Here is a 26441-nt window from a genome sequence, read left to right as displayed (position 1 = left end):
TTTTGGTTTATTTATGTTGTTTTACAGCAAATCTCTGTGTGAACCAATGTTGGGCAGACATCTTTCATCTTGCAAAATGAAACTCTACACTCTTTCAAAACATAACCCCTATTTCCCCCCTCCTCAGCCCATGACAACCACTATTCTGTTTCTGTAAATTGGATTACCCTAAATACTTCATATAGGTAGAATTATGCAGTATTTGTTTATTTATGACTGGCTTATTTCACTTAGCATTAGGTCCTCAAGTTTCATCCATGTTGTAGCATGGGACACCATCTCCTTCTTTCTAAAGGCTGAGTAATATTCCATTGTATGTATACACTGCATTTTGTGTATCCATTCATCTGTCAGTGAACACTTAAGTTGCTTCCACCTCATGACCATTGTGAATAATGCTATTATGAACATGTGTGTGCAATTATTTGCTACAGGTCTTGCTTTTAATTCATTTGTATCTATACTTAGAAGTGGGATTGCTTCATAACATGGTATCTTAGTTTATTCCTGCTGCTATAACAAAATAACTTGAACTAGGTCATGTATAAATAACATAAATTTATTTTTTACAATTTTAAAAACTGGGAAGTCCAGATGCAGATGCTAGCAGATTCAGTGTCTGAATCTGAAGGTAAGAGCATGTCCTTTGTCTCTGAGTTGGTGCCATTTTGCTGCATGCTCACATGGTAGAGAAAAAGCAGAAGAATCAAACAGGCTTCCTTCCTTAAGCCCTTTCATAAGGGCACTAATACCATTTATGAGGGTGTATCCTTAATGGCCTAATCGCCTCCTAAAGACTCTACTTCTTAATACTGTTGCACTGGGGATTACATATCAATATGAATTTTGGAAAGATACAAACATCCAAACCATAACAGATGATATTTTTATTTTTAACTTTTTAAGGAACTGCTATACAATTTTCCATAGTAGCTGCACCATTTTACATTACCAAAAACAGTGCACAAAGTCACACTTTCTCCATATCCTCAACAACACTTGCTATTTTTTTTTTTTATTTTTTTTTCTGATAGTGGCCATCCTGATGGGTCTGAGAGGGTATCACGTTTGTGGTGTTTCTCTCTGGTGATTAGTGATGGAGCATCTTTTCATATGCTTGTTGGTCATTTCTACGTCATCTTTGGAGAAATGTCTGTTCAGGTCTTTTGCCCATTTTTTAAATTGAATAATTTGTTTTTGTTGTTGAGTTATAGTGGTTTTTTATTCTGGATATTAATTCTTACCAGATGTGTAATTTGTGGCAGTATTGTGTACTTTGATGCAAAGAAGTGTAATGATATTTTGAGGGCATTTTTGCCTACACTATACAGCATCTTTTTCAGCAGGAGTTTATAGTGATCCTCTGTTCTCTTCCCTTTGAAAGGTTTTCCCATATACTTCTTGAAAACGTTTTATGTTGTGGATATTTTAGTTTAAATTACTTTCCATGGGAAATTAATTTTAATAGTGACTAGAACCATCTACAATTTACAGAGAAGGTAACTAAATTTCAGCATCTAAATTTCAGTAACTAAATTTCAGTAACTAAATACTAAATTTCAGTAACTAAAGTTACTTCACGAAGTAACTTCCTGAAGGCCATGTAGTTAGTAAATGGCAGGTGCCAAGATTCAATCCAAAGCCTTTCTGTGGATTTGTTTCAGAATACTAGGCTACTTCTTCAAGCAGTGAACACAAACTGTGTCATTTGTGATGCAGTCAGTGTGCTCTCTAAAGGATCACGGCAGGTGAGCTCACTTTCTGCAGGGCTGACTAGGGAGGCTGGAACTTGAAGGAGGGAATCACAGAGAAAGAAAAGGGAATGGCATGAACAAAAATATGAAAATAAATAAAAGTATGACCTAGAAGTACTATCTTCTGGCTACTTTACCCTATTTCTTGTTGAGTACAATACAGTCTGAATAGAAAAAAGAAGGAAATAAAGTATAAGAGATAGATGTGAGCCACAACATGGAGACTGTTAATTCTAGTGTTAGAAATTTGGCCTTGAGCCTGCATGGTGGTTCACACACAAAATCTCCACTCCTTGGGAGGCTGGGAAGGAGGGACTGATTAAGGACAGGAGCTCGAGACCAGCCCGAGCAACATAGTAAGACCCTGTCTCTAAAATAATTTAAAAATCAACCAGGCATGGTGGCACACATTTGTAGTCCCAGCTGCTCAAGAGGCTGAGATGGAAGGATCGTCTGAGCCCAGGAGATCAAGGTTGCAGTGAACTATGATCACAGCACTGCACACCAGCCTGGGTGACAAAGCCTCTTTGCATATTTGTGCAAATGTAATTATGTAACTAATTACATATAAAAATGTAGATATTAATGCATTTGTAATTATGTAACTAATTACATGTAAAAATGCAAATATTTGTCCATTTGTAATGGAACATATTCACAGGTTATTTATAAAGTAAATAAAATAAAAATGGCTAAAAAAGAAATTTGGACTTAGTTTGGTAGATGCCAGAGAATCAAGAAAAAAATTTCAACAAGATTTTGCTTTAGGAAGAATCTTCTTGTGGTATGTCTTAGGTAAGTTTCCCTAGAATGAGATGCTGAGAAAATGATTTATTGAGGGGTTCTCTCAAGTGAAACCTATAAATGAATGAGGGAACCAGGAGAAGACAGGAAAACAAGCATATAACACCCAACACTCATAGCAGTTGAAGGAAAGTTCACACTGCCCTAGTGGAGGGAAACTGGGCAGGCACCAACCATGTCTATTGTGTGGCATTTTGAAGGATGAATTGGAATCAAAGGAACTTGAAGAACCACATGCAAGGTACTACCATTTGAACTTAGACAGTGGCTGTGTGGGCAGAATGATGACTTCCCAGAGATGTTCATGTCCTAATAAACCTGTGAATATGTTCCATTACAAGTGGATGAATATTTACATTTTTATATGCAATTAGTTACATAACTACATTCGCACAAATATGCAAAGAGACTTCACATGATTAAGATAAAGTTGTTGAGATGGAGAGATTATCTACATTAGCCAGGTGGCCTCAACCTAACATGATTCCATAAAAAGGGAATGTTGCTCCTGGCTGAAGTTAGAGACAGAAGAGAGGTTGCTGGTTTTAAAAGCATAGCAAGGGGGCCATGCACTAAAGAAATACAGGCTGCCCTGAAGCTGGAAAAGACAAGAAAACAGATTTCTCCTGGAATGGAAGGAAGGCAATGCCAATTGCGCCTTGACTTTGTTTAGCTCAGGGAAACTCTTGTTTGACTTTGAAATTATAGAGCTGTAAGATAATAAATTTGTGTTGTTTTAAGGTGTAACAGCAGCAATAGAAAGCCAATATGGTGGTCACAGAAGGGACAGAAAAAGACTAATAACTAAGGAATTGATAGAGTTCCCACAACTGAAAAAAAAAAAAAAAGTTTTAAAAACATTAAACTCTGTTTCATTTTATTTCTTGATTTTAAATAGAATTAATGATTTTTATAACCTTTCTCAGAATTCACAGAGTAACATAAAAGGTCATGAAAAAATGATTTCAATGAAATTATAACTGAATTAGGAAATGACAGTTAAAAATTTCATATTTTACAAAGGTTAAGAAAGACATACAATCAGTGAATGCCCAAAACTGTTAAGGGAAGAGCAAAAGGAAGAACCTGTATTTATTTTTATTATTACATTAAAGACGAGGCACCAGGTGAATACTAACTGCAAACCACTCTGATTGGCTGCTTTTCAGTGGCTGCCTCCCTGAGATTCACTTTTTCTGAGGAAAATTCATAACTGTGAGCCTTATGGTCACCAGAGGGTGCTATGGGACAGGCTCTCCCACTCAAGCAAGGGTGCTCGCCAGACAGGCAAAGAATGGTGCCTTTGCCTCTGGAAGCCAGTGACTCCTTTCTATTATCCAGCATGCTTCAAAAATCAGATCTGAAAGAGGGGTCGATTTTATTTTTTGGCACGGAAATATTTTTTAAGTGAAAAATTATTTATGACAACTTTTGGCATCTTCCTCAATAAAAGTGAAAAATAATAAATGTGCAACAAAATTCAGCAGCTTTCACAAAGTTTTCAAAAAACAGGAATATTAGATAAGTAAATGAAAATTGGCAGTGTGATGCAATTTAGTTATATGACTATTCCCCTGAGCTAGTGCTAGGAAGAAAGAGGGTGTGAGGGAGAAGGCTATGTCCTGAGCAGTGTCAGGGCAACCATAATTTATACGATGAGGGTTATATCTGTTTTAGTTCAAAGAACAGTCAAAATTCTTTAGCTCATCAACAAAGGTGTGGACACCAAAGCCGCTGCAAGTCGGAGCTCAGGAAAAAAAAGAAGAACAAGATCAAAGCACAGTAACAACCCACAGAAGCTAATTTATGGCTCAGGCAGCCAAGGTTTTGCAGAATGTACTAGAAGGAGCAAATGAACCTAGAAATGGTGATGGTTATATCTTTGTACTGAAAATGAACACAGCTCATAACTGAAAGAGGAAGACTTATTACATTTCTGCAAACTGTAAGGAAAATCATGGCATATGAAGGGGACCAGCTGGGGCGAGACAATGAGAGGCACGCAGAGGGGAGCTAGAAAAGCAGAACAAGGCGGGGAAGCCAGGGCTACCACTTACGCACTTGCCATTGAGTATAGTCAACGTGGAGTTCTGCCTGGAATCGGTACAGATGACGATGAAACTATTTCTAAAATATTATGATGGTTTGTTTATTAAAGGAAATATATATTTAAGAATATATTCATGAACTCTATTTTTTTTTTTTTTTTGGTGAGTCAGAAATACATTCTTCTGGCACAAAATCCAAAAAGAGTTGTGTTATATCTGGAATAGAATACTAGCTTTATGGTTTTCATAAAAATAATACAATTATTACATAGTACCTTATTGCTTTAAAATCTCGGATTTTATATGATTCCATTTTTTGTAGAGGTTGAGCATCCCTAACTTGAATATCTGAAATGCTTCAAATTCTGAAACATCGTGAGCATTGACATGACCTCACAAGTAGAGCATTTTATACTTGACCTCACGTGATAAGTCACAGTGAAAACCCAGTCAAGACTTTGTTTCATGCACAAAATTATTAAAAACATTGCATAAAATTACCTCCAGGTGATGCATATACGATGTGTATGAAATGCAAGTGAATTTTGTTTTAGGCTTTGGTCCCAGGCCCGTGATATCTCTTTATGTATAGGTGAGTGTTAAAAAAAAAAAAAAAAAAAAAAACACACACACACCAGAAATTCAAAATGCTTCTAGCCCCAAGTATTTTGGATAAGGTATATCCAACCTAGACAATACTTTCTATCATTTTTTATGTATATATCAAGCCTCCAAGCCAAGTTGCAATATATTTTCTGTCTCAAAAGATATCTAGAGCAGCATTCACCAAATATTGATGACGGCTATTTCTACGTGTTTCTCTCTTTCCAGCTACACGTCTGATGTTAGATATTTTTTTCAGTCAAAACAGCATATCACAACAGATTGAATGCAGAAGTAGATATGAACATATAGCAGTTTTTAATTAAGCCAGACATTAAAGAGATTTTCAAAATGTAAACAGTGCAACTTTCTTACTAACATTTTGTTTTAGAAAATAAAAGTATTTTTCATTATTTCTGTTAATGTAATGCTATTTTTTAAAAAAGTAAATTTGTTATCAGTTTAAATTTTTAACATGTTTAGATATCTAATATAGATATATTATCAACACAAGAATGTAATATTGATAGAAATAATCTATATAAATCAAGGCTCCTTGGGGCCCTCTCTAATTTTTAACAATGTAAAGGGCTTTTGAGACTAGAAAAAATGAGAATATGTATAGTTATAAATCAAATCTCTCTCTAAGCAACAGCTCATGTAAACATGTTTAATAGGCAACTCACAATAAACAATCTAAAGAATTTTTGATGGTATCCAAACCTGACAAATTTGATTTTTTTCACAGCTTTTCTAACTTTAGTAAGTGGTACCACAGTCAATGTAGTTGCTCATCTTCCAAACCTAGCAATCATCATTGATTGATTTGTTCTGTAATTTACCACATCCAATCCATTAGCAAGTTCCAGTGACACACTATAAAAATATATTCCTAATCACCCATTTCTCACCACCATCACAACTACTACCCCACTTCAAAGCACCATCATATGCTCTTGGCATCTTGGAAAATTAAAATAAAAATACAAAAACCTTATTGGTAAAGTTTCCAAAGAGAAGCTACCAAAAATACATATGTCTTCCATATCATTATCATTTACATACAAGTGGAATCAAATAATTTATATAACATAGTGTTATTAGTTTTTATTTTGCAATATAGTGATTACACTGATTCCATTTTCTCTAACCTAACTCTAAAGACCTTGACTCAAAAAAGTAGGTGATGTATATGTAATGGAATAGCTTTCATAAAATAATATGCACATAACTTTGAAAGTTTTAAAATGTTAGAACCAAATAAATTATACTTGAACATTTTATGTGTTTCAGAAAATTTATTTGTATCGAAACAGTGGAATAAAAGGTAAGTTCTACATTTTCTTTTCACCAGATGTATGGTTCAACTTACCTTATCAAGTTCATCTGAAATCGCAATACCTGGGATTTAAAAGAGATTTATAAAAAAAAAGTTTTAGAAGCAATCTTTAGTAGCCTAATGTTCAAAAAAACTCTCTATTTGTAAAAGTAGTGCATTTCCCATTCTATTTTTTTTCTTTTCATTACTGCTTCAAAATAATGTGGCACATTCTTTTTACCAATGAAAACAAATTAGGAATGTAAGTCAACTATGACAGCCATGAACTGCTGAAGCAATGCAAATGATGGAAAAAAAAATAAAGCAGTGTCACATTCCTTGCAGGTTGTTAAAGGCAGAACAAACTTGCAAATGTGATTGTAGCAATATCATCTTTATGTTATGATGACAATAACATATAACTTAGCCTGTTATAATTTGCTCCTTATTAAGAATTTAGACTTCCAAAATAATTAAATATAAGGAAGAATGGTGGTCCAAGATGACTTATTCTAATGTCTTTATTTTGTGGTTGAGGAAATAGACTGGAAAGTTTAAGGAATTTTCCCACAGTACCGCAGATTGACAGTTCCTTGAGCCAATGCATAAATGATTCCTCCTTCCAAGTTCCTCCCCCACCATCCACATATTTCTCACTGCACATCAGTCTCATTTCTGTCTTTAGCCTTTCTTTAAAATTATTCTAAGTCAGCAATGTAAAAAGTATAGTCCTTATTTCTCTGTGAAGATAGACTATCAATTTGACTTTTTTGGAATGCTATTCTCTCTTTTCTGTTCTCCTTTGTCTCCTTCACAGGAACCCTCTTTTTTGCCTTTCCTGAAATGGCAAGGGCTCTTTGCTGAGCTGTCTTTTCTTCTCATTTGTTTTGCTTCTCTTGGTAATCGACCCCATACCATTGATATTTTTATTTCTCTATATGGCACATCTTTACTGCCAGCACAGACTTTCTTCCTGAGCTACCTGTTGAATTCTTGTGGACATTTCATTCTCAACTTGTCAGACTAAAGACATCATCCTCCCAAACTCACTCTCCATTTTATTCTTTTGCACCATGCAGCTACACTTCAGCACTGTGGCAGGGCACTGGAGCAGGTGTGGCCAGCTCTCAGATTCAGGGCACAGAGCAAAGAGGGTTTAGTGTCAAATCCCAGTAAGGAATGAGCCAAGAGATAGGGAAAGGTCTAAAGTTTGAAGCCCAGGAGAACGTGGAGAAAATAAGAACATGAATTGAAGCTGAAGTTCAGCAGGCTACAAACAACAAGAAAGAATGGGCTGGGTTGGGGAAGAGAACATGGAAATAGCCTCCTCAGGATAATGAAGCTGAGTAAAAAGAGCCTGTTACAGGGATCGGATCCCCTTGCCGCCTTGTGTACAGATGTGGAGGGTGTAAGCAATATTTTATTAGTTCCTATATCATCTCCCACACCACTAACATAATGAATCACTTATGCACAAAGCTGAAAAAGTACAGACAACTTCATCTCAGTAAATGGCACCATTGTAGATCCCCTTGTAGAAGACACAAGAAACACAGGCACATTTGGGGTTCATTCTTCAATACTCTATGAAATTCTTTGTTTGTTTGTTCGTTTGTTTTGGTAGAACTCATTGGTAACTAAGAATTTTCATGTGTCACACATTAAAGAAAGTCTAGCTACCTCTTCAGGGATTTTGGGTGACCAAAGCCTAACAATTATTCAAGGATTTGTTGTATTATGAAGATAGTGCCTTCAAACAACTAAAGGAAAAAAAGCTTTAGGGAGAGATAGCATTGGAGCTGGGCTGTATTACTGCTGAGTGTGCCTTAATGGAGAACTCAGATCTGAGGGTACCACAGTCAAGAGGAAGACATGAGACTAAAAGATCTCAGAGGGCAATTATAAACATTTGTAAAGACCTAACATAAATCATATACTTGCGGAATGTTTAGGCTTAAAAAATATAGAGAATTACAAATGCAGTCATTTAGAATAACTCAGATTTTAAGAAAATATAGGACATTTACAGCATACCAAATGGCTTATGTCACAGTCTATAGATTTAAAATCCGTTATTACAATTTATAAAAAGCCAAATGTGTTTTAAATGCTTATATTTATATGTAATATAATTGTACAAAAAAGATTTATTTCCAATATGAATTCAAGATTAAGACTGAATATCTTAAATATAAAATTTTAAAGGGTTTAGTCTATTTTAAAAGAGAGAGAGCATAGATAATATGAAACAAAATTCTCTTTCCCACCCAAAGTCATAAAGCTTAGATATCTGGAATTAAATAATCCATAATTCAATTATTTAGGATTTTTTTTAAACTCTCTTGATCTCTTGAATTTTTTAACTTCCTACATAATGCTCTCAGACCTGCAAAAAGAGTTTTCTCATTTAACTTTTAGAAAGCTACCAGTCGATCTTTAAGTTTCCTTTATGCCTCAGATTTATGAATCCATTATTTATAAAGATAGCAGCAATATATCACTCTTCCAGAAAGAAGCCAAGAACTGGTAAGTAAGTAAAAAAGTCCTGTGAATAGTCAAAATGTGTGTCACACAGAACTTGCACATTACTCATGGGCTAGCTCTTCTCGATTCTAGCAAACATATGAGCTCTTTTTCAGGGCTGGAAAATTTTAGCAGTTGAAAATGAAGATGAAAAGAAACATTGCTTTGAAGATATATTTCAGTACTAAGAAGTAATGGACCCCAGAATAAAACTCAAAGTAGCTAAATGGAAAACTTGGTTTGGAGAAAGAATTATGCCTTTAATTATGCCAACTCTTTGGTCTCATTATATTTTGTTCAAATACTTATTATCATATTTTCTTAAAATTTACATATTTTGATGACTTTGCCTGAGAAATTATCCAAATAAATCTCTACTCTATTATCCGTAATTCTCTCAGCTTTCTATTATCAATGTCAAATTGCCGAGGGCATTTTTTTTTTACTTCTTCTTATTTCATTTTTAATCAAAGCTTAAACAGATTAAAAGCAGTTGGAAGAATTTTAACGAAATGCTTCACAGAGGCATGAAGCTCTAATGGGAACCATTTACACTAAGCAGCCAGGATATCATTCCCAGTGTCTAGCAGAACATCCACAGATATTCCCTAAGAAGAGATTAATAGATTTTAGGCATTTTATTAACTTTTAAAAGGTATCATATCTTAAATTGAGATTATGTTTTAAGTTTATGGAAACTGAGGATCTTCAGAAAACAGAAAATATTCAAGAGAAAATGAAGTGAGTTGCTAAGATATACTGTAAAAATGAAAAGCCTGGGATTTGAGTGTGGGACTCTTGATGAATACTGGAATATGTGATCCTTGCAAAACTCAAACTAGAGTTTAAAGGAAATGTCCTATCAGGGTGATATAGTTTGGATTTGTGTCCCTGCCCAAATCTCATGTTGATTTGTAATCCCCAGTGTTAGAGGTGGGGGCTGGTGGGAGGTGACTGGCTCATGGGTGTGGATTTCTCATGAATGGTTTAGCTCCATGTCCTGTGGTTGCTCTCATGATAGTGAGTGGGTTCTCACAAGATGTGGTCATTTGAAAATGTATAGAAAATGTGTAGCACCTCTCCCAACCTAGCTCATGCTCTGGCTTTTGCTTTCGTCATTTGACTTTAAGTTCCTTCTTGGCCTTGTGCTATAATTGTAAGCTTCCAGAGGCCTCCCCAAAGGCAGATGACGGTGTTAAGCTTCCTGTACAGCCTGTAAAACCATAAGCCAATTAAACCTCCTTTCTTGTAAATTACTCAGTCTCAGGTATTTCTTTATAACAATGCCAGAATGGCCTAATACACAAAGTAACCATTGCTTAGGATAGCAATGATGTCCAGCTGTAGGAGGGAGCTGCCTGGAAGTGATGGGAAAAATTAGTTCTTTCAGAAACTGAGCTTCTCTTCTGGATAAAGCAGCAGTGGCTCCCACAGGTATGTCAGAGGTAGACATGAATCAGATAGAATTCTGATTAACTGTAGAGCAAACCTATCTAGATTGTCTCCATTTGTGCCATTTAATTTAAGGGCCTTTCCATTTATTCTCATCTCCAAAGAGATCTCACTGTGTGGAGGCTAACGCAACTTCGTCTTGGAGCTAATCCTCCATGTTGACTTCTGATCAACCCAGTTCTGGGAATGCCTCTAAGATTTCCCATTTATCTGTTATTCCTTGTTTAAGAGCAGATACTCACCATAAATTCTGTCCTTAGGTCAAAACAACCTTGACGCTGTAATACTTCAATTATCCCACATATTTCTTCTAAATCACTTATGCCCTTTCCCTTTGGTGCATAAGCCCTGGGTCTGGGGGATAATGGTGCAGGGACTCACCTTGTCTCACAACCTTCCCAGACACACTCATAGCTTCTGTTCATTAGTCCCTATTAAATGTTTCTTTCTAAATTTCACTTGCAGCCTTTCTCTTTGACCTTTCAGCTTCCTCAGACTTTTAGAGATACATTTGCATAGACCAGCACAGCACAAAACATATCAGTATCAGAAACTTATTTCAAAACACAGTTCTCGTATTCCCATATTTGATTGCCTTCTATATGGGGAAATAAGAGCTATAGTTTTCTTCAAGGCTTCTATCTTTCTAGGCATCTGTTCAGCCCCAGAGTTAGAATTAGGTTGTAGTTATAGGAAATGTTAAGTAGCAACTTTTCAAAATTCTCTACACCTTAATGCAATTCATTCACTTCACAAAAGTAGGTCAGAAAATTCATATAGTATAAAATGGTACTATTTCTCCAAAATCAATTTCCCTTTTGGAAAAAGAAAAGCCAATTATAATGTAGAAAATTAGACTACCCAATTCTTTTTTTAAGACTTTTTTTTCAACTGCGAAATAAACTTCAAATACAAAAATAGAGCACATAACTTGGAAATATCAGTTTTATGCTAGAGCTGGCACATACTGGCTTGTGAAAACCAACTCTGCACATTCCTTCCCAACACCCCATTCAGTAATGCCACATTGGTAGCTTGAAATTAGCCATAGTGGGAATATTTACATCCTGAACATTGACAAATGCTAAAAGTCAGGGTTTATTTTCAGAATTAACTTACTGGCATGACACTGAGCATAAAGAGTAACGCTAAAGCAATACCTGTGTAAGTATAGCCTTTATCACTAAATGGGTGACCCACAACCTCTGACAATTAGTTGATTAAAACACCCTTTAGGCTGGGCACAGTGGCTCATAACTGTAATCTTAACACTTTGGGAAGCTGAGGTAGGAGGATCACTTGAACTCAGAAGTTCAAGATAAGCCTGGGCAACAGTGAGCCTTCTCTCTACTTATATTTTAAAATAAATTAATTTTAAAAACCCACCCTTTATACAGACTGCTAACTGCTTTTAGAGCAAAGAGGATTCCTGGTCGAAACGGAGGAATCTGATCCTCAACTAGTGCATTAGTTTGTTTTCACACCACTGATAAACATATAACTGACACTGGGAACAAACAGAGGTTCAATTGAACTTACAGTTCCACATGGCTGGGGAGGCCCCAGAATCATGGCAGGAGACAAAAAGGCACTTCTTAGATGGCAGAGGCAAGAGAAAATGAGGAAGAAGCAAAAGCAGAAACCCCTGAGAAACCCATCAGGTCTCATAAGACTTATTCACTAGCACAAGAATAGCACAGGAAAATCTGGCCTCCATGATTCTATTACCTCCCCTGGGTCCCTCCCACAACACATGAGAACTCTGAGATACAACTCAAGTTGAGATGTGGGTGGAGACGGAGCCAATTCATATCATTCCACCCCTGGCCCCTCCAAATCTCCTGTCCTCACATTTCAAAACCAATCATGTCTTCCCAACAGCCCCCCAAAGTCTTAACTCATTTCAGCATTAACCCAAAAGTCCACAGTCCAAAGTCTCATCTGAGACAAGGCAAGTCCCTTCTACCTAAGAGCCTATAAAATCCAAAGCAAGCTAGTTACTTCATAGAAACGATGGGGGTACAGGTACTGGGTAAATACAGGTATTGGGTAAATATAGCCATTCCAAATGGGAGAAATTGGCCAAAACAAAGGGTTTACAGGGTCCATGCAAGTCCAAAGTCCAGCAAGACAGTAAAATTTTAAAGCTTCGAAATGATCCTCTTTGCCTCTAGGTCTCACATCCAGGTCATGCTGATGCAAGAGGTGGGTGTCCATGGTCTTGGGCAGCTCCGCCCCTGTGGCTTTGCAGGGTACAGCCTCCCTCCCTGGCTGCTTTTCACAGGCTGGCGTTGAGTGTCTGTGGCTTTTCCAGGCTCACGGTGCAAACTGTTGGTGGATCTACCATTCTGGGGTCTGGAGGATGGTGGCCCTCTTCTCACAGCTCCCACTAGGTGGTACCCCAGTAGAAACTCTGTGTTGGGGCTCTGACCCCACATTTCCCTCCACACTGCCCTAGCAGAAGTTCTCCATGAGGGCCCCACCTCTGAAGCAAACTTTGTCTGGGCATCCAGGCATTTCCATGAATCTTCTGAAATCTAGGCAGAGGTTCCCAAACCTGAATTCTTGACTCTGTGCACTCACAGGCTCAACACCACATGAAAGCTGCCAAGTCCTGGTGCTTCCACCTTCTGAAGCCACAGCTTGCACTGTACATTGTTCCCTTTCAACCACAGCTGGGACACAGGGCACCAAGTCCCTAAGCTGCACACAGCACGAAGATCCTGGACATGGCCTACAAAATTACATTTTCCCCATGGGCCTCCAGGCCTGTGATGAAAGGGGCTGCTGTGAAACTCTCTGACGTGGCCTGGAGACATTTTGCCCATGTTCTCAAAGATTAACATTTGGCTCCTTGCTACTTATGCAAATCTATGCAGCAGTCTTGAATTTCTCCCCAAGAAATGGGTTTTTCTTTTCTATCGCATAGTCAGGCTGCAAATTTTCCAAATGATTATGCTCTGCTCTCCTTATAAAACAGAATGCCTTTAACAGTACCCAAGTCACCTCTTGAATGCTTTGCTGCTTAGAAATTCTTCCTACCAGATACCCTAAATCATCTTTCTCAAGCTCAAAATTCCCCACATCCCTAGGGCAGGGGCAAGATGCCGCATCTCTTTGCTAAAATATAACAAGAGTCACCTTTGTTTCAGTTCCCAAGTTTCTCATCTCCATCTGAGACCACCTCAGCCAGGACCTTACTGTTCATATCACTATTGACATTTTTGTCAAAGCCATTCAACAAGTCCCTAGGAAGTTTCAAACTTTTGTGCATTTTCCTGTCTTCTTCTGAGGCCTCCAAACTGTTCCAACCTCAGCAGTGCGAAGCAAACTAATACAATAAATTGGTACTGAGAATGGGGTGTTTCTAAAAAATATACCTGGAGATGTGGAAGCAACTTTGGAACTGGGCAACAGGACCAGCCTTACAAATATTCTGTCCTGATAAACAACTGTAGACCTTAAGCCAGTTTCAGCCAACTTACAGAGACTGTGTATAAACTGGCTTTATAGCCTATCATTTGCCTTTTGACATAATGATATTCCACATCATTTTAATGCTAAAACCATACCCAAAAGTGAAAAATAGGATGTATGTTACATATATGTTTGCCCATTGTGCATGTACTTAACTGCCCTCATAAATATGTATGGTTTTCTCCCAAACCTACTGAATATGTATGACACCTGTGTAATACAGACCATGTGATGCATAAAACCCAATCTGCCCTTTCCCTCTTCAAAAAGAGCACTTTTAGTTCACACCAGAGACTATTACTTGCTGGTTTGCAAACTGGTATCAGCAACAAAACTCTCCTTTTCACTATGCTGTCATCCTTGTGGCCTTTTGGATGATTAAGCTTTTCCTCTTTCTTTAAAATACATCCTTACACACATGCTTCTCTCTTCCAGGAATATCTGTCTCCATAACACATCTTGGTTTTTTTTTTGTTTGTTTGTTTTGTTTTGTTTTGTTTTGTTTTGCTTAAAACAAAGCAAATGTATTATTTTATAATTATATAAGTCATAAGTCCGAATGGATATCACTGGGCTAAAATCAAGATGTCAGCAGCATTGTGATCTTTTTTTTATTTATATTTTATTGCATTTTAGATTGTGGGGTACATGTGAAGAACATGCAAGATTGTTGCCTAGGTACATACATGGCAACATGGTTTGCTGCCTTCCTCCCCATCACCTATATCTGGCATTTCTCCCCATGTTATCCGTCCCCAAATCCCCACCCCACGCTGTCCCTCCCCTAGCTCCCCCCAGCAGATCCAGTGTGTGATGCTCCCCTCCCTCTCCATGACACATCTTGACTCTCCTCCTATCATACCTTGACCTTTGGATCCTTCCAAACTTGATTCAGATAAGTCCTCTATCAAGTTGTCCCTTAACCCCTTCGGAGATTCTTCTATGCCTCCTTAGCTCTCTTAAAGTACTTTGTACCAGACTTTGAAACTATAATTTCCAAAACTGTCTCCACTACGAAAATGTAAGCTTGAAGCCTAGGTCCATGTGATTAGTCATCTTTGCATTCCCGCATGCATTCAATGAATGTGGGAATGAATGAACAAGTAATTGCCACATTATCCATCTCTATTTTCTTTCATGCATAGTTATTCTCTAACTCCTTAGTCTATTTGTCAGAAAGACTTCTTGGGTACATTCCTGACTGAGTCACTAAAAAAGCCCTTTGCTATTTTTTTTTTCTTGGCTGACTCCAGATTGCTATTAGCAGTCACAGAGCATAAATATCTGTCCTCTGTTCCCCCAGCAGCTGGGATCTTTTCCTTGGAAAGGCTCCAGCCGGTGTTTTCATATGAACTGAGATCTGTGGACCAATGTCTGGATTGCCTAAAGATACTCATCCCCCCACTGCCTCACATCACAGGGAGCTGCCAAAAGCAGCAAAAGCATTAGGCCCAGAGTACACTGGAAATCCTGCCACCCTGGGAACAGTGCCTTACAAAGTAGAAGGTATTGTTGAACAATTGCATGAAATAAAAACTGTTGATCTTTAGCTTTTGGGTTTTTCTTTATTCATGTGTTTACCTGCTTACTTAGCTATCAATTTATTTTCAAGCATTGCAGTTAAAGATCCCAACAAACAAATCAAATCTACAAACAGCCAAACCCATGTCATCTTATCCAAAAGCCTCACATTTTAAAAAGCAGAAGGTTTGTTTAAGTGAAGAAAGGCAGAGTTGGGGGAGGTTTCAGAAAAGAGGAATCCAGATGAAATGGAACCAGAGGTAGTCCTCATCAAGCAAACCATAACCAAGTTATGTGCTAATATTTGTGCCAGGTCCTAGAGAGTACAAGAGCAAAGTGGCTCTGCCTTCAGGAAACTCAAGGTCCAGAGGAGATAGATGAAAACAGATCATAGCAGATAAGTGTGTTCAGAGAAAAGTATAGAATCACAGAGAGAGGGGATGCAAATCCAGCCCTGAAGAGGACAGCAACCGAGACATAATCTTGGAGGAAGCGGTATTTGAGCTGAAGCTAAAGACAAGAGTAAATGTGGCTGGCTGAAGAGGGAAGCAGAGGAAGGGGCAGATGGTGAGACTTCAGGGCATTGGGCAGCATAGCAAAAGCATGGAAAGGAGGAAGCTTGAGTGTCTGTGGTGCATAAAGAAAGTCATGAGCAATGATACTGGAAACTCGACAAAGGGCTGGGTCAAGAAGCACTTTCTCTGAGGTTCTAAGGAGCCACTGAATACATGAAATAAGTGAATGTCAGGCTTTCACTTTAGATCCGCTACACTTAGTGAAGGCTGACTGGCAGAATGAAGAAGCAAATCAGTAGTGTGTATTCCTTGTTTCTCCTGGGTACTAAGCTACCCTACTTTTCCCAGCTCCCTTGTAGTTAGCTATAGAATGTGGGCAGATAATGTATGCCACTTCCATGCTTTGCATTAGAAACCTCCCCCATGATCTTCTACAGGTTCTTTCTGCTTCTGCAGCAACCTTTAAAGTCATGTGTTGAAGATGGTAGAATGACAGGATGGAAGGAGTCTGCATTCTGGAACATCCCATGAGACTGTTCTCTGAGTGAGAAAATATTTACATTGTATCAAGCCGTAGAGACTTTGGTCATGAAACTCTCATAAACATAAAATTATGGCAGTCCAGCCAACCATAAGCTCAATAAAGGCAGAGGTTGTCATTTTTTTTTCTGACACAGGGCAGTAACAGAGTATCTTAAATGGATAAAGCAATAATCTGATCAGAGATGTGAGAGTGCGAACTAGAAGATATTAATAGGAGTAGAGAAATAAACTAGACTCAAAACATATCTTAGAGGGAAAATGGGCAAGATTTATAACTAATCAATTATGAACAGAAGGAAGAGAGAGGAATCTAGAAGGGTTCCAGTTTGGAAGAAGAGGTAAGCTATGGTACCACCACCTAACACACAGCATGCAGCCGAAAGTTCACATTTGAAGAGGGAGGTTTGTTCCACTTAGATATATTGAATTTAACATGGCAGTGGGATAGCCAAGTGGAGATACATTTTCAGCATGTTGTAAAAACACATAAAAGGTGTGGATGGAAATACACTCATTTGAGTTAGCTGCGTAGGGGTGAGAAATGATGAGAGTGAATGAGGCTGGATGGAGAGAACACTTAAAAGAACAAAGGCAAAGGATGAATCATGAACCATAGGAACAGCATTAAAAGTGGCAGAGAAGAGAGAGAAACTCCTGAGTTAGACCTACAGGAAGTGATGCAGAGGACATCCAAAGAGGATGAAGTGAGGAGCAGCTCCCAGAAAGGAGGCAAACAGAGAGCCTGAGGAATGACAGAGTAATCAATGGGGTTACAGCTACCAGGGAAATTTTGTAACATGAGAACTGGAAAACTGTTCATTCCATTTGGCGATTTGGAAATCACTTGGTGACCAGTGTAAGATAAGTTTCAGAAGAAGTACAGGTGTGATTATATAATTGCTTTGAGGAGTAGAAGGAAGATGCGCAAGTAGAGACAGTGAGCCCTAACTGATACAGGAGTTAAACAGAAATTATTTAGGCAGATAGTGAAGGTAAGAAAGCTCTCAGTAGGGTTTTCCTTTTGGTGAAAAGCAGCTTCAAAATCATTTTCTTTTCTAGCAAAGAACAGACTGTAAAATCAAGCTGGAGATGTCGACAGGCAAGCTGGAAGCTCGCATGGGTGAATGCCAGCGGTTGTGCCAATGGGAAAAGGCTATCTGGGACTAAGCATATTCGAAATGGTGGCTCCATTTTCCCTTTTCCTTTCCAACCATATGTGCAATAGGGAGCAGATAACAAGGCTCCAGCCAATTGGAAAGTCTATTTGCATAACAAGATTAGGGTGGGGCAGCCAGCTTCCCAGCATGTTATAAATGTAAATATGTATGTATTTACGTAAGTATGTAAACATCACACCTCGTCCCACCAATATTTGGGCCCTATGTAAGTCAGATACCTCCTCCTCAAGCCTGCTTATAAAATCTGGTGCACTCCGAGGTGGACCTGAAGTCTCATCTGGGCATCCCTCTCTCTTGCAAGAGAAATAACTGTTCTCCCTTTTCTTTCTTTTGCCTATTAAACCTTCACCCCGAAACTCACTTCCTGTTGTGTGTCTGTGCCCTCAGTTCCCTTTGTGTGAGACAACGAACCTCGGGTATTTACCCCAGACAACGACGATGCTTCATAACTACACTTTGAAACATCAGAGGAAGGAGGAAGAAGGAAAACCAATGATGTCTGGAGTTAAACTCAAAAGAAGAGATTTTGTGGAGATTTTTTGTTAACATTAGTTAGAACAGCAATGTCCAGTATGGTAGCCACTTGTTCTGTAGCTACTGACCAGTTAAAATGTGGCCAGTTCTGAAACAAGAGGTGCTGTGAATTAAAATTTACACTAGAGTTTGAAGATTTGTAATGAGAAAAATAAATCTCAAAAAATTTTTATATAGAATACGATGATACATAACAATTAGGTACACTGGGTTAAATACAACATTTTATTCCAATTGTTTTCACATGCTTCTTTTTGCCTTTTTTAAATGTGCCTGTTTGAAAATATTAAATCATATGCCTGGCAAACATTACAGTTTTACTAGAAAATGCTTAGCTGGAGCATGCTATAGGTGAATAAATAGTTAACAGCAATAATAACATCTATGGCAGGCAGAATTTTAAGGTAGCCTCAAGATCCACTTTTGTGGCATCTTTTCATCTTTGAGTCACTGAGTGAGCCTCCTGAGCATGAAGGGCTACCACAACCTTGAATATAATACTAACCAGTAAACTTTGAGTAAATCAGAACTGGGATTAATCTATATGGCCCTGACCTAATCGGGTGTGCCTTTTAAAGGAAGATAAAGAATCAGACAGCTACCCCATCATGGCCTCAAAGAAGAAGCAGTCAATGACTCTTGAGATGGGAACAAATACTTGAAGGAATAGGTAAGAGTCCAAGCTCCTGGGAAGAAAAAGGTAATGTGAGAAGAAAGTACAGAAATGCTACAAAGTGAGGAATCAAGGCACCAAAAGCCCACTATGCTTACTTAATCATAACTGTGTGGCAATACAAGCTGCTGTGAGATATTCTAACATGTTTGCCTTTACAAGAGAGCAGTATCATGAAGACTGTCACAATTCATGACTGACTTTAAGATAAAATGTTACAATGAAAGGTTTGAAGAAAAGCCACAAAAAGAGCATGACACAGTTGTTACTGAAACTGAAATCATGTTTGCAAACTGAAGAGACCATCTAGCCTTCCCTGGTGTTAAATTTGAGTCGTGTGTGTGTGTGTGTGTGTGTGTGTGTGTGTGTGTGTGTATCTAGTGGATGAGTTGATATAACTATCATTTTGAGAGATGTAAATGATTATTTGCTGTCAATCTCAACTAAAAATACTTCTAAAATATGTAGGATTTTTTCAGACTGTACAACTAAGATAAAGTGAATTCTCCTCAGTGACTACATTAAAATTAGATCACTAAAAACTTTCAATCTTTTGCATCAATGGCTGTGCCACTGGAAAAAAAGGTCCACAATATCAAGACATGGAGTATTCCTTATGACAATGCCTGGAGGAAAATCCCACCCCTATGTCTGCCTAGTAATTAAAACAATGGGTAATAAAGTTACTATCAAGTTTGAAAAAGAGTTAACAAGCTGAAACTATTATAAGAGTAAAATAAAAATAAATTACATCCTGGTTCAAGATGGAGGAAGTAGGACTGCCACTAATATAGCTAAACTCTGGGCAGCTAGACTGATAAACATCAGCAATCAGTAAAGCTGCATTTGAATTCACATCTACTGACCAGGGCTGGCATGTTGAGAACTCGGTAGTAAACACGTTGTGCCTCAGACAATTCAACAGTAAAGCTCAGATCCAGAAAATCATAGAAACTCAAGTCATTCCAAGGAAGTATCATTTTGCTCAGAAAAATAGTCAAAAAAAGAACAATTCTTCCCCATGTAACCAACCATCCTCTGAACCCACATAAATCCCACCAGAATACCCTAACAAAAATAGCATCCCTTAAAACCATTAAGTGAAGCCAAAAGCAACCCTCTACTATATCTATAGGAATTGACTATGACACTTCATTCTGGTCTCACTGTGGAGTCACCTGATAGCTTTTTTGGCCCTGATTTTATCCCAAGAGTAATGTCCTATATCTGTATCTCTTCTACTCTGATGACCAAGGATGGTCTTTATTGTTTTTCCAGGCTGCCCTGCAAGTATTAAACATGGCTCACTAGCTTCTGATCATAGGACTCAGTTGCAAGGCTTCACCTGTGTTACGATCTGAGTGTTGGTGTTCTTCCAAAATTCATAAGCTAAACTCTAATCCACAAGGTAATGTTGTTAGGAGGTGGAGCCTGGGAGATGATTAGCACAAGAAGGCTCCTTTTTCATGATTGAGATTACTGCCCTTCTAAAAAGAGGCCTGTGAGAGCTGCCTTGTCCCTTCCACCATGTGAGAACACAGCTAGGCTATACAATCTATGGAACCAGGAAACAGGTCCTCATCAGATATCAAAGGTACCAGCACCTGGATTTTAGATTGCCCATCCTCCAGAACTATACGAAACAAATTTCTATTGTTGATAAGTCACCCAGGCTACAGTATTATGCAATAGCATCCCCAATTGGGTAAGACAACCTGAAAGGCCACAGTCAGGTTTTCTGGGTCCACAGGAGCTCTGACACTTCTGCTAACGAATGTGGGCAACTACATAATTGAAATGCAGTCAAATCCCTATATTAAAAATTTAGGGGAACAGAGCAAATACTGTCTTACAAGTTAACAACAGTATAACAAGCGTTTGAAATGCAGATGTCACATTTTAAAGGACAAAGATGATAAATTGTGTATTTGAAAGTCTTTATAATGGTCAGGCACATTCTTCAATCATCTTTCTCTTAGTTCAGGTTGTTACGTAAATTTAGAGGCTATAAAGAGCCCCAAAGCTCTGCCCCAAAGGCTAAGACTCATAAATGTGACTATGTGCCTTTGCCATATGAAGAGGATCAGGCTGTTTTCACGAACATAATATAGTAATAAGCTGAAAACTTACTTTACTGTTATTTTCTACAACAGGAAATTTAACCAAACATGGAGGTTTCTTGAATCCACAGGGTTTTTATTAATTGCAAGACATAACATCCTGTGATAAGGCAGCTTAACTTCTGAAAAGGGTTCACTGCACAAAAACTGGAAGAAAGCTCTAATGAGCGATGAAGAGGTATGAAAAAACTAAAGCTGTACACACACACAAACATATATAAAATACCAAATGTAAAAATGTATAATTATAATTAGTATATATATATATATATATGTATATATATAGACTTCTTTCAAAATGCACCATGACAATGTTTACCTTAGATAAAAATCATGAAATTAGTAAAACTCTGCTACTAAAATAATTTTACTTGGATTAAATTTTAGAGATCCTAAAATATAATCCATTAGAATTTGCTAGTGTTCTCACTACTTTCCACTGGAAAATCTTTAGTATTCAATGGCAACAAAAGAAAATTTTGGTGAGGCCATGGCATTAATGTGCTTCTAAAGGTACCTAATTTTTAAAATTAAGAAAAACTTAAGGGAACCAAAGAAATTCAGGAATACTTTTAACTCACTACTAAAACCATAAAGTATATATGTATAGCTGCATATATAAATGCATTAATTAAATCAAAATAATCATTTAATTGCCTATTCTTATTACAACAGTTATTTAAAAATATTTTACTTGAAATGTATCATTTTTAAACTTTCACACTACCAGAAGAAGGAGGCACAATCATGTCTTTCTGCTTTGGAGATGAGTGAACCAAGGCTCATGGAGGTTAAATGATTTACCTGAGATTATTGATGTCATAGATGGCAGAGCAAAACCATAACCTAGGCCCTCAGATTACAGAGATGCTGCTTTCCTTAAAAAAAAAAAAAAAAAAAAAAAAAAAAAAAAAATCACTAGGCATTGTGCTAGGCTCTGAAAAGATTCTAGGAAGAAAGAATTTGGTCCAGTTACCATCCTTAAGAAGTTTACAGACATCAAAAACTCACAGAGGCAATGAATATGTTTATTAATTAGAAAGATGCAAAAAAGCATGTTTCCAAAGAAAAGAATGAAGAAGATACCATTAGGTGCACATTTAATCTGGATAACAGAAACCCTGTGGAAATGTTGCAGCCAAACAGCTTTGAGGGGTTGTACAGCTCTTTCTACTCCATGTGATCAGTCTACTCAAGAATCGGTATAATGTGCAAAATCAAGTTCCTTTGCAATATCATGCCCTTAGAACTCCTCAGCCTCTCGCAGAATTAGAATGAGGATGTCGGAAATGGGTTATTGGCAGGAGTAATGAATGCTTCTGCTTTAATATTGGTTAGGAGTTTCAATTATAATCAAGTAAATGAACTTACTTCGAGAGAGATTCTCAAGGGCTTTCCCCAGCTTCTTGCTCTCTTGAAGGATGTGATTCAATTCATCAAAATCATGGCTTTGTGGTTTAGTCCTCCAGTTCCACTTTGGATGCTCTACTGACCTTGGCACTATGTTTAAAAAAAATGGTAATTTCATAAGCATGCTATGTAATGACACAAACTATTCATCATTATGTGAAAGATTGTACCGAGATCAATGTATAGAATAAAAAATATTTATCTTGCAGATGGTTTTCTTGTGAGAAAACAGAGGGGAAGATATGAAGCCAGATTTAAAGAAAATATTTTAACTGAAAAGGTAAAGGGAAGTGTGGTGGAGTTTATAGAAAAAAGAAAATTCAGGTATTGACTTAAACCTAATCATTTCTATAACACAGGGAGAAACACACAAGTAAAGTGTATTTGTGTATTATGTCAACAGCTTTAAAAAACACTAACTTCCTTAACAGCAACTGGTAATTATTTAGTAAATATTTTAGAGCATTCATAGGAGGCTAAATATATGTATTTATCCTCATGTGTCCCCAAGTTCCCACTGAAATGACATTACAGTGAAGGGATGTTTTTTCTTCAAAGAATTAGTTGAACTAACAGAGAAGACATTATTAGGTGAGACATAGCAATATATTTTGAGAGAAGATGCTACATGGATGGATAAGAGAGGTAACTGGATTTTGCAAGGCAAAAGAAAACTGAAACCTAAGTCTCTGAACAGAGGGATTCCATGAAAATCAACACATCACACTATTTAAATTTAAAGCTTCTGTCCAGGAGAACAATGTCAACATAATAATAATATAAGAACTTAATTGCTTTTCATTTTTAAAGGGCCCATTAAATGTCCAGCACAAGTCAAGGCATATTTTCAAAAAAAATGTTTTAATAGTGGCAATAAAGAAAACATTGTAAAACTTTTCAGGGGCAAAAATAGCAAATCAACTTGATGCCAGACTTCTCAATGGCAACGCTTGGCCTAAGAAGACAGAGAAGCAATTCCTTCCAAATTCCCACTATAGAGTACTTCTTAGAAATATATACCCAACTGAGGAACCAGTGAGGATACTTTGAAGAACTGAAAAAATTATCTTGGAAAAGGATCCTTTTTCAGAAAGCTCCTAGTAGAGGTTTTCTACCAAAATGAGCAAGTAAATAAAAAAATGGTAAGACTTGGATTTCAGGAAACAGGTGACCTCCACCCCCCAATGAGAAAAAGGAACGGGGAATTCTCAAGAAGGTAGTGAAACGCATTGTCAAAAGGCAGCTGAGAGAAAGTCTAGAAACCAAGGAGTCAAGCATGGAGCAAGAGGACAGAGGGCTTCAGAAGAGAAGGCTCTAAAATTTTTAAAATAAAGAATAACTATAAAATAGAAGTTAAGATTACTTGTGGTGTCTGATCATACTGAGGTTTAACTCTTTGGGCAGGGTTTGGCAAAGCATTAGTGATGGGTACATAGTAAACAAAGCAAACAGAAAAGCAAAAGAACTATCAATTCTAGAAAAAAAATAATAGTTGGACATCGTATAGCTTAACTGCGAACAATTTTAATTAATTAATCATAATACCAATGTAGAGTACATATTTAATCAACATTTGAAATAACTGCATTACTATACAACCAGGATGAGATGGGGTTAGAGGTTGGGGCACAAGGTATGAAAGAGATCAAGAGATAATGCCTCAGATTTAAAAAGGAAGAGAGCCTTTCGTTTGATTGTGTAGATTTAGGAACCAGAAGCAACACCTAAAAGACGTGAAAGTGATTGCAGGTTAGGAGCCGAGTTGGGAAGAAAAAAGGACACTACTGCCTCATAGTATTACTTAAACTTTTTTGAATCATGTGCCATTAAGTTTTGATAAAAATAAAATAAATTTTTAAAAAAGTATTTATATGGTAAGGACATAGGAAGTAATCGCCAACTAATGAAATATATCATTCCGTCACCTTTATATAAAGTAACCTGGCAATATATATTATGATGAAAAGTGCACTGACCCTGTGACCCAGCAATCTTATGTCTGGTAAACTCATCATAAAGAAATAAAAGCACCTGTATTCATGTACATATGTACAAAGTTGTTTATTTTCACAGAAAGTACAAGACTTCATTTATTTCAGCAAATAGTTTGTGGCTGCAAAATCCTGTTAATAATCTAAATGTCCTTCAATGAAGGAATGGTTGAATAAATTATCTCACATTCACACTGTATACACTTATTTTAAAAGGCAAGTTAAATCTAAGTATTTTACCATAAAGATACTTCCACAGTACATTTTCTTTTTTATTTGTATTTGTACAAATATATAAGGTATATATGAAATTTTGTTACATGTATGCAACACATAGTGATCAAGTCACTGTATGGCTTAACTGTAAACAATGTTAATTAATCATAATGTCAACATAGAGTACATATTTAACCAACACTTAAGAGTGTGCATCCACTGAGAGAATACTTGTGTTAACTATAGTCATCCTACTCTTCCATCAAACACTGAATTTATTCCTTCTATCTTACCATATGCTTACACTACCCTTTAGCCCACTTCTCTCATTTTCCCCCATCCCCAATCATCCTCTCAGTCTCTGTTATCTATCTTTCAATCCCTTACCTCCAGGTAATCAGCTTTATTAGTACCCACATATAAATGATGACATGCAATATTTGTCTTTTTGTGCCTGGTTTATTTCACTTACGATAATAACTTCCAGTTTCACCACGTTGCTGAGAATGACGTGATTTCATTCTTTTTTTTTTTAATGACCAAATAGTATTTCATTGTGTATACATTCTACGTTTTCTTTATCCATTTATCCACTGATGGACACTTAGGTTGATTCCACATTTTTTCTATTGTGAATAGTGCTGCAATAGACCTGTGAGTGCAGGTATCTTTTGGAAATATTCTTTGATTTTCTTTTGGGTAGATATCCAGTAATGGGATTGCTGGATTGAATGGTGGTTCTATTTTAAGGGTTTTTGAGAACTCTTCATACTGTTCTCCATAGTTACTATACTAGTTTACCTTCCCACTAACAGTGTATAAGAGTTCCTTTTTCAGCCAGGAGCAGTGACTCATGCCTGTAATCCCAGCACTTTGGGAGGCAGAAGCAGGCAGATCACAAGGTCAAGAGTTTGAGACTGGCCTGGCCAACATGGTAAAACCCCGTTTCTGCTAAACAAACAAACAAACAAACAAACACAACAACAAACAAAACAAACAAACAAACAAAAATTAGCTGGGCATGGGAGCAGGCGCCTGTTGTCTCAGCTGAGCAGGAGGTTGAGGCAGGAGAACTGCTTGAACCTGGAAGGCAGAGGTTGCAGTGAGCTGAGACTGTGCCACTGCACTCCAGCGTGGGTGACAGAGTGAGACTCCATGTCAAAAAATAAAAATAAAAACAGTACCCTGAGTCCCCTTTTCTCTGCATCCTTGACAACATCTCTTATTTTTCTTTTTAATAATAGCCAGACATTTTATTTTAAAATAATAAAAATACATTGCTTAAGAATATGTACAGTTTAAGGCCATTTTTATACAGCAAACCAACCCATCCATTTCATATCTGTTAATATGCACAAAGAAAAGAACATACAAAGATGCATACTATTTCTAGGGTAGTAGCATTTGAGGGAGACAAGCGAAGGAGACTATTTCTCTTTCTACGGGTCTGTATATTTTAAATTGTCAAAATAAATCAATACTACTTCTGTAATTTAAATAAACCTAGAAATTAAAAATTAAAAATGAATGCAGCTGCCTCATCTGAGCTTCTTGATTTAAGAGACCCTGGGACAGGGATATAAGCTAAAATTAACACACCAGTGTGCTAGTAGCAGAGTGTAGATACAGTGACCATAATCAATCTAGAAAACACTTCCACACCCATGACTGCTACCTCACTGGCCATTCCCCAGGTGAAGCCTATGGAAAAATCTAGGTTCAAGAGAGAGAAGTTCAGATGACAGAGTGGAGAAAACAATA

General features: G+C 37.3%; 1 protein-coding gene across 4 annotated transcripts in view; it reads right to left on the bottom strand.

Annotated features, from left to right (window-relative positions):
• C15H8orf34 (chromosome 15 C8orf34 homolog) overlaps positions 1 to 26441 on the bottom strand; it is a 448873-nt gene that overhangs the window by 302882 nt on the left and 119550 nt on the right. For 3 of the 4 annotated variants that reach the window (XM_003942901.4, XM_074386742.1, XM_074386743.1), the window contains exons 4-5: positions 22435 to 22563; positions 6582 to 6610 (exon numbers count right to left, since the gene is read on the bottom strand). In XM_003942901.4, the coding sequence (XP_003942950.2) occupies positions 6582 to 6610; positions 22435 to 22563 (158 nt within the window). The remainder of the gene's footprint in view (positions 1 to 6581; positions 6611 to 22434; positions 22564 to 26441) is intronic. The other variant, XM_074386744.1, reaches the window with a different exon arrangement.

The sequence above is a fragment of the Saimiri boliviensis genome, chromosome 15, assembly GCF_048565385.1.
Source record: "Saimiri boliviensis isolate mSaiBol1 chromosome 15, mSaiBol1.pri, whole genome shotgun sequence".
NCBI classification, from domain to species: Eukaryota; Metazoa; Chordata; class Mammalia; order Primates; family Cebidae; genus Saimiri; species Saimiri boliviensis.
Note: the sequence above shows the minus strand (reverse complement) of the source record. Positions and strands in the feature narration are given on the sequence as shown.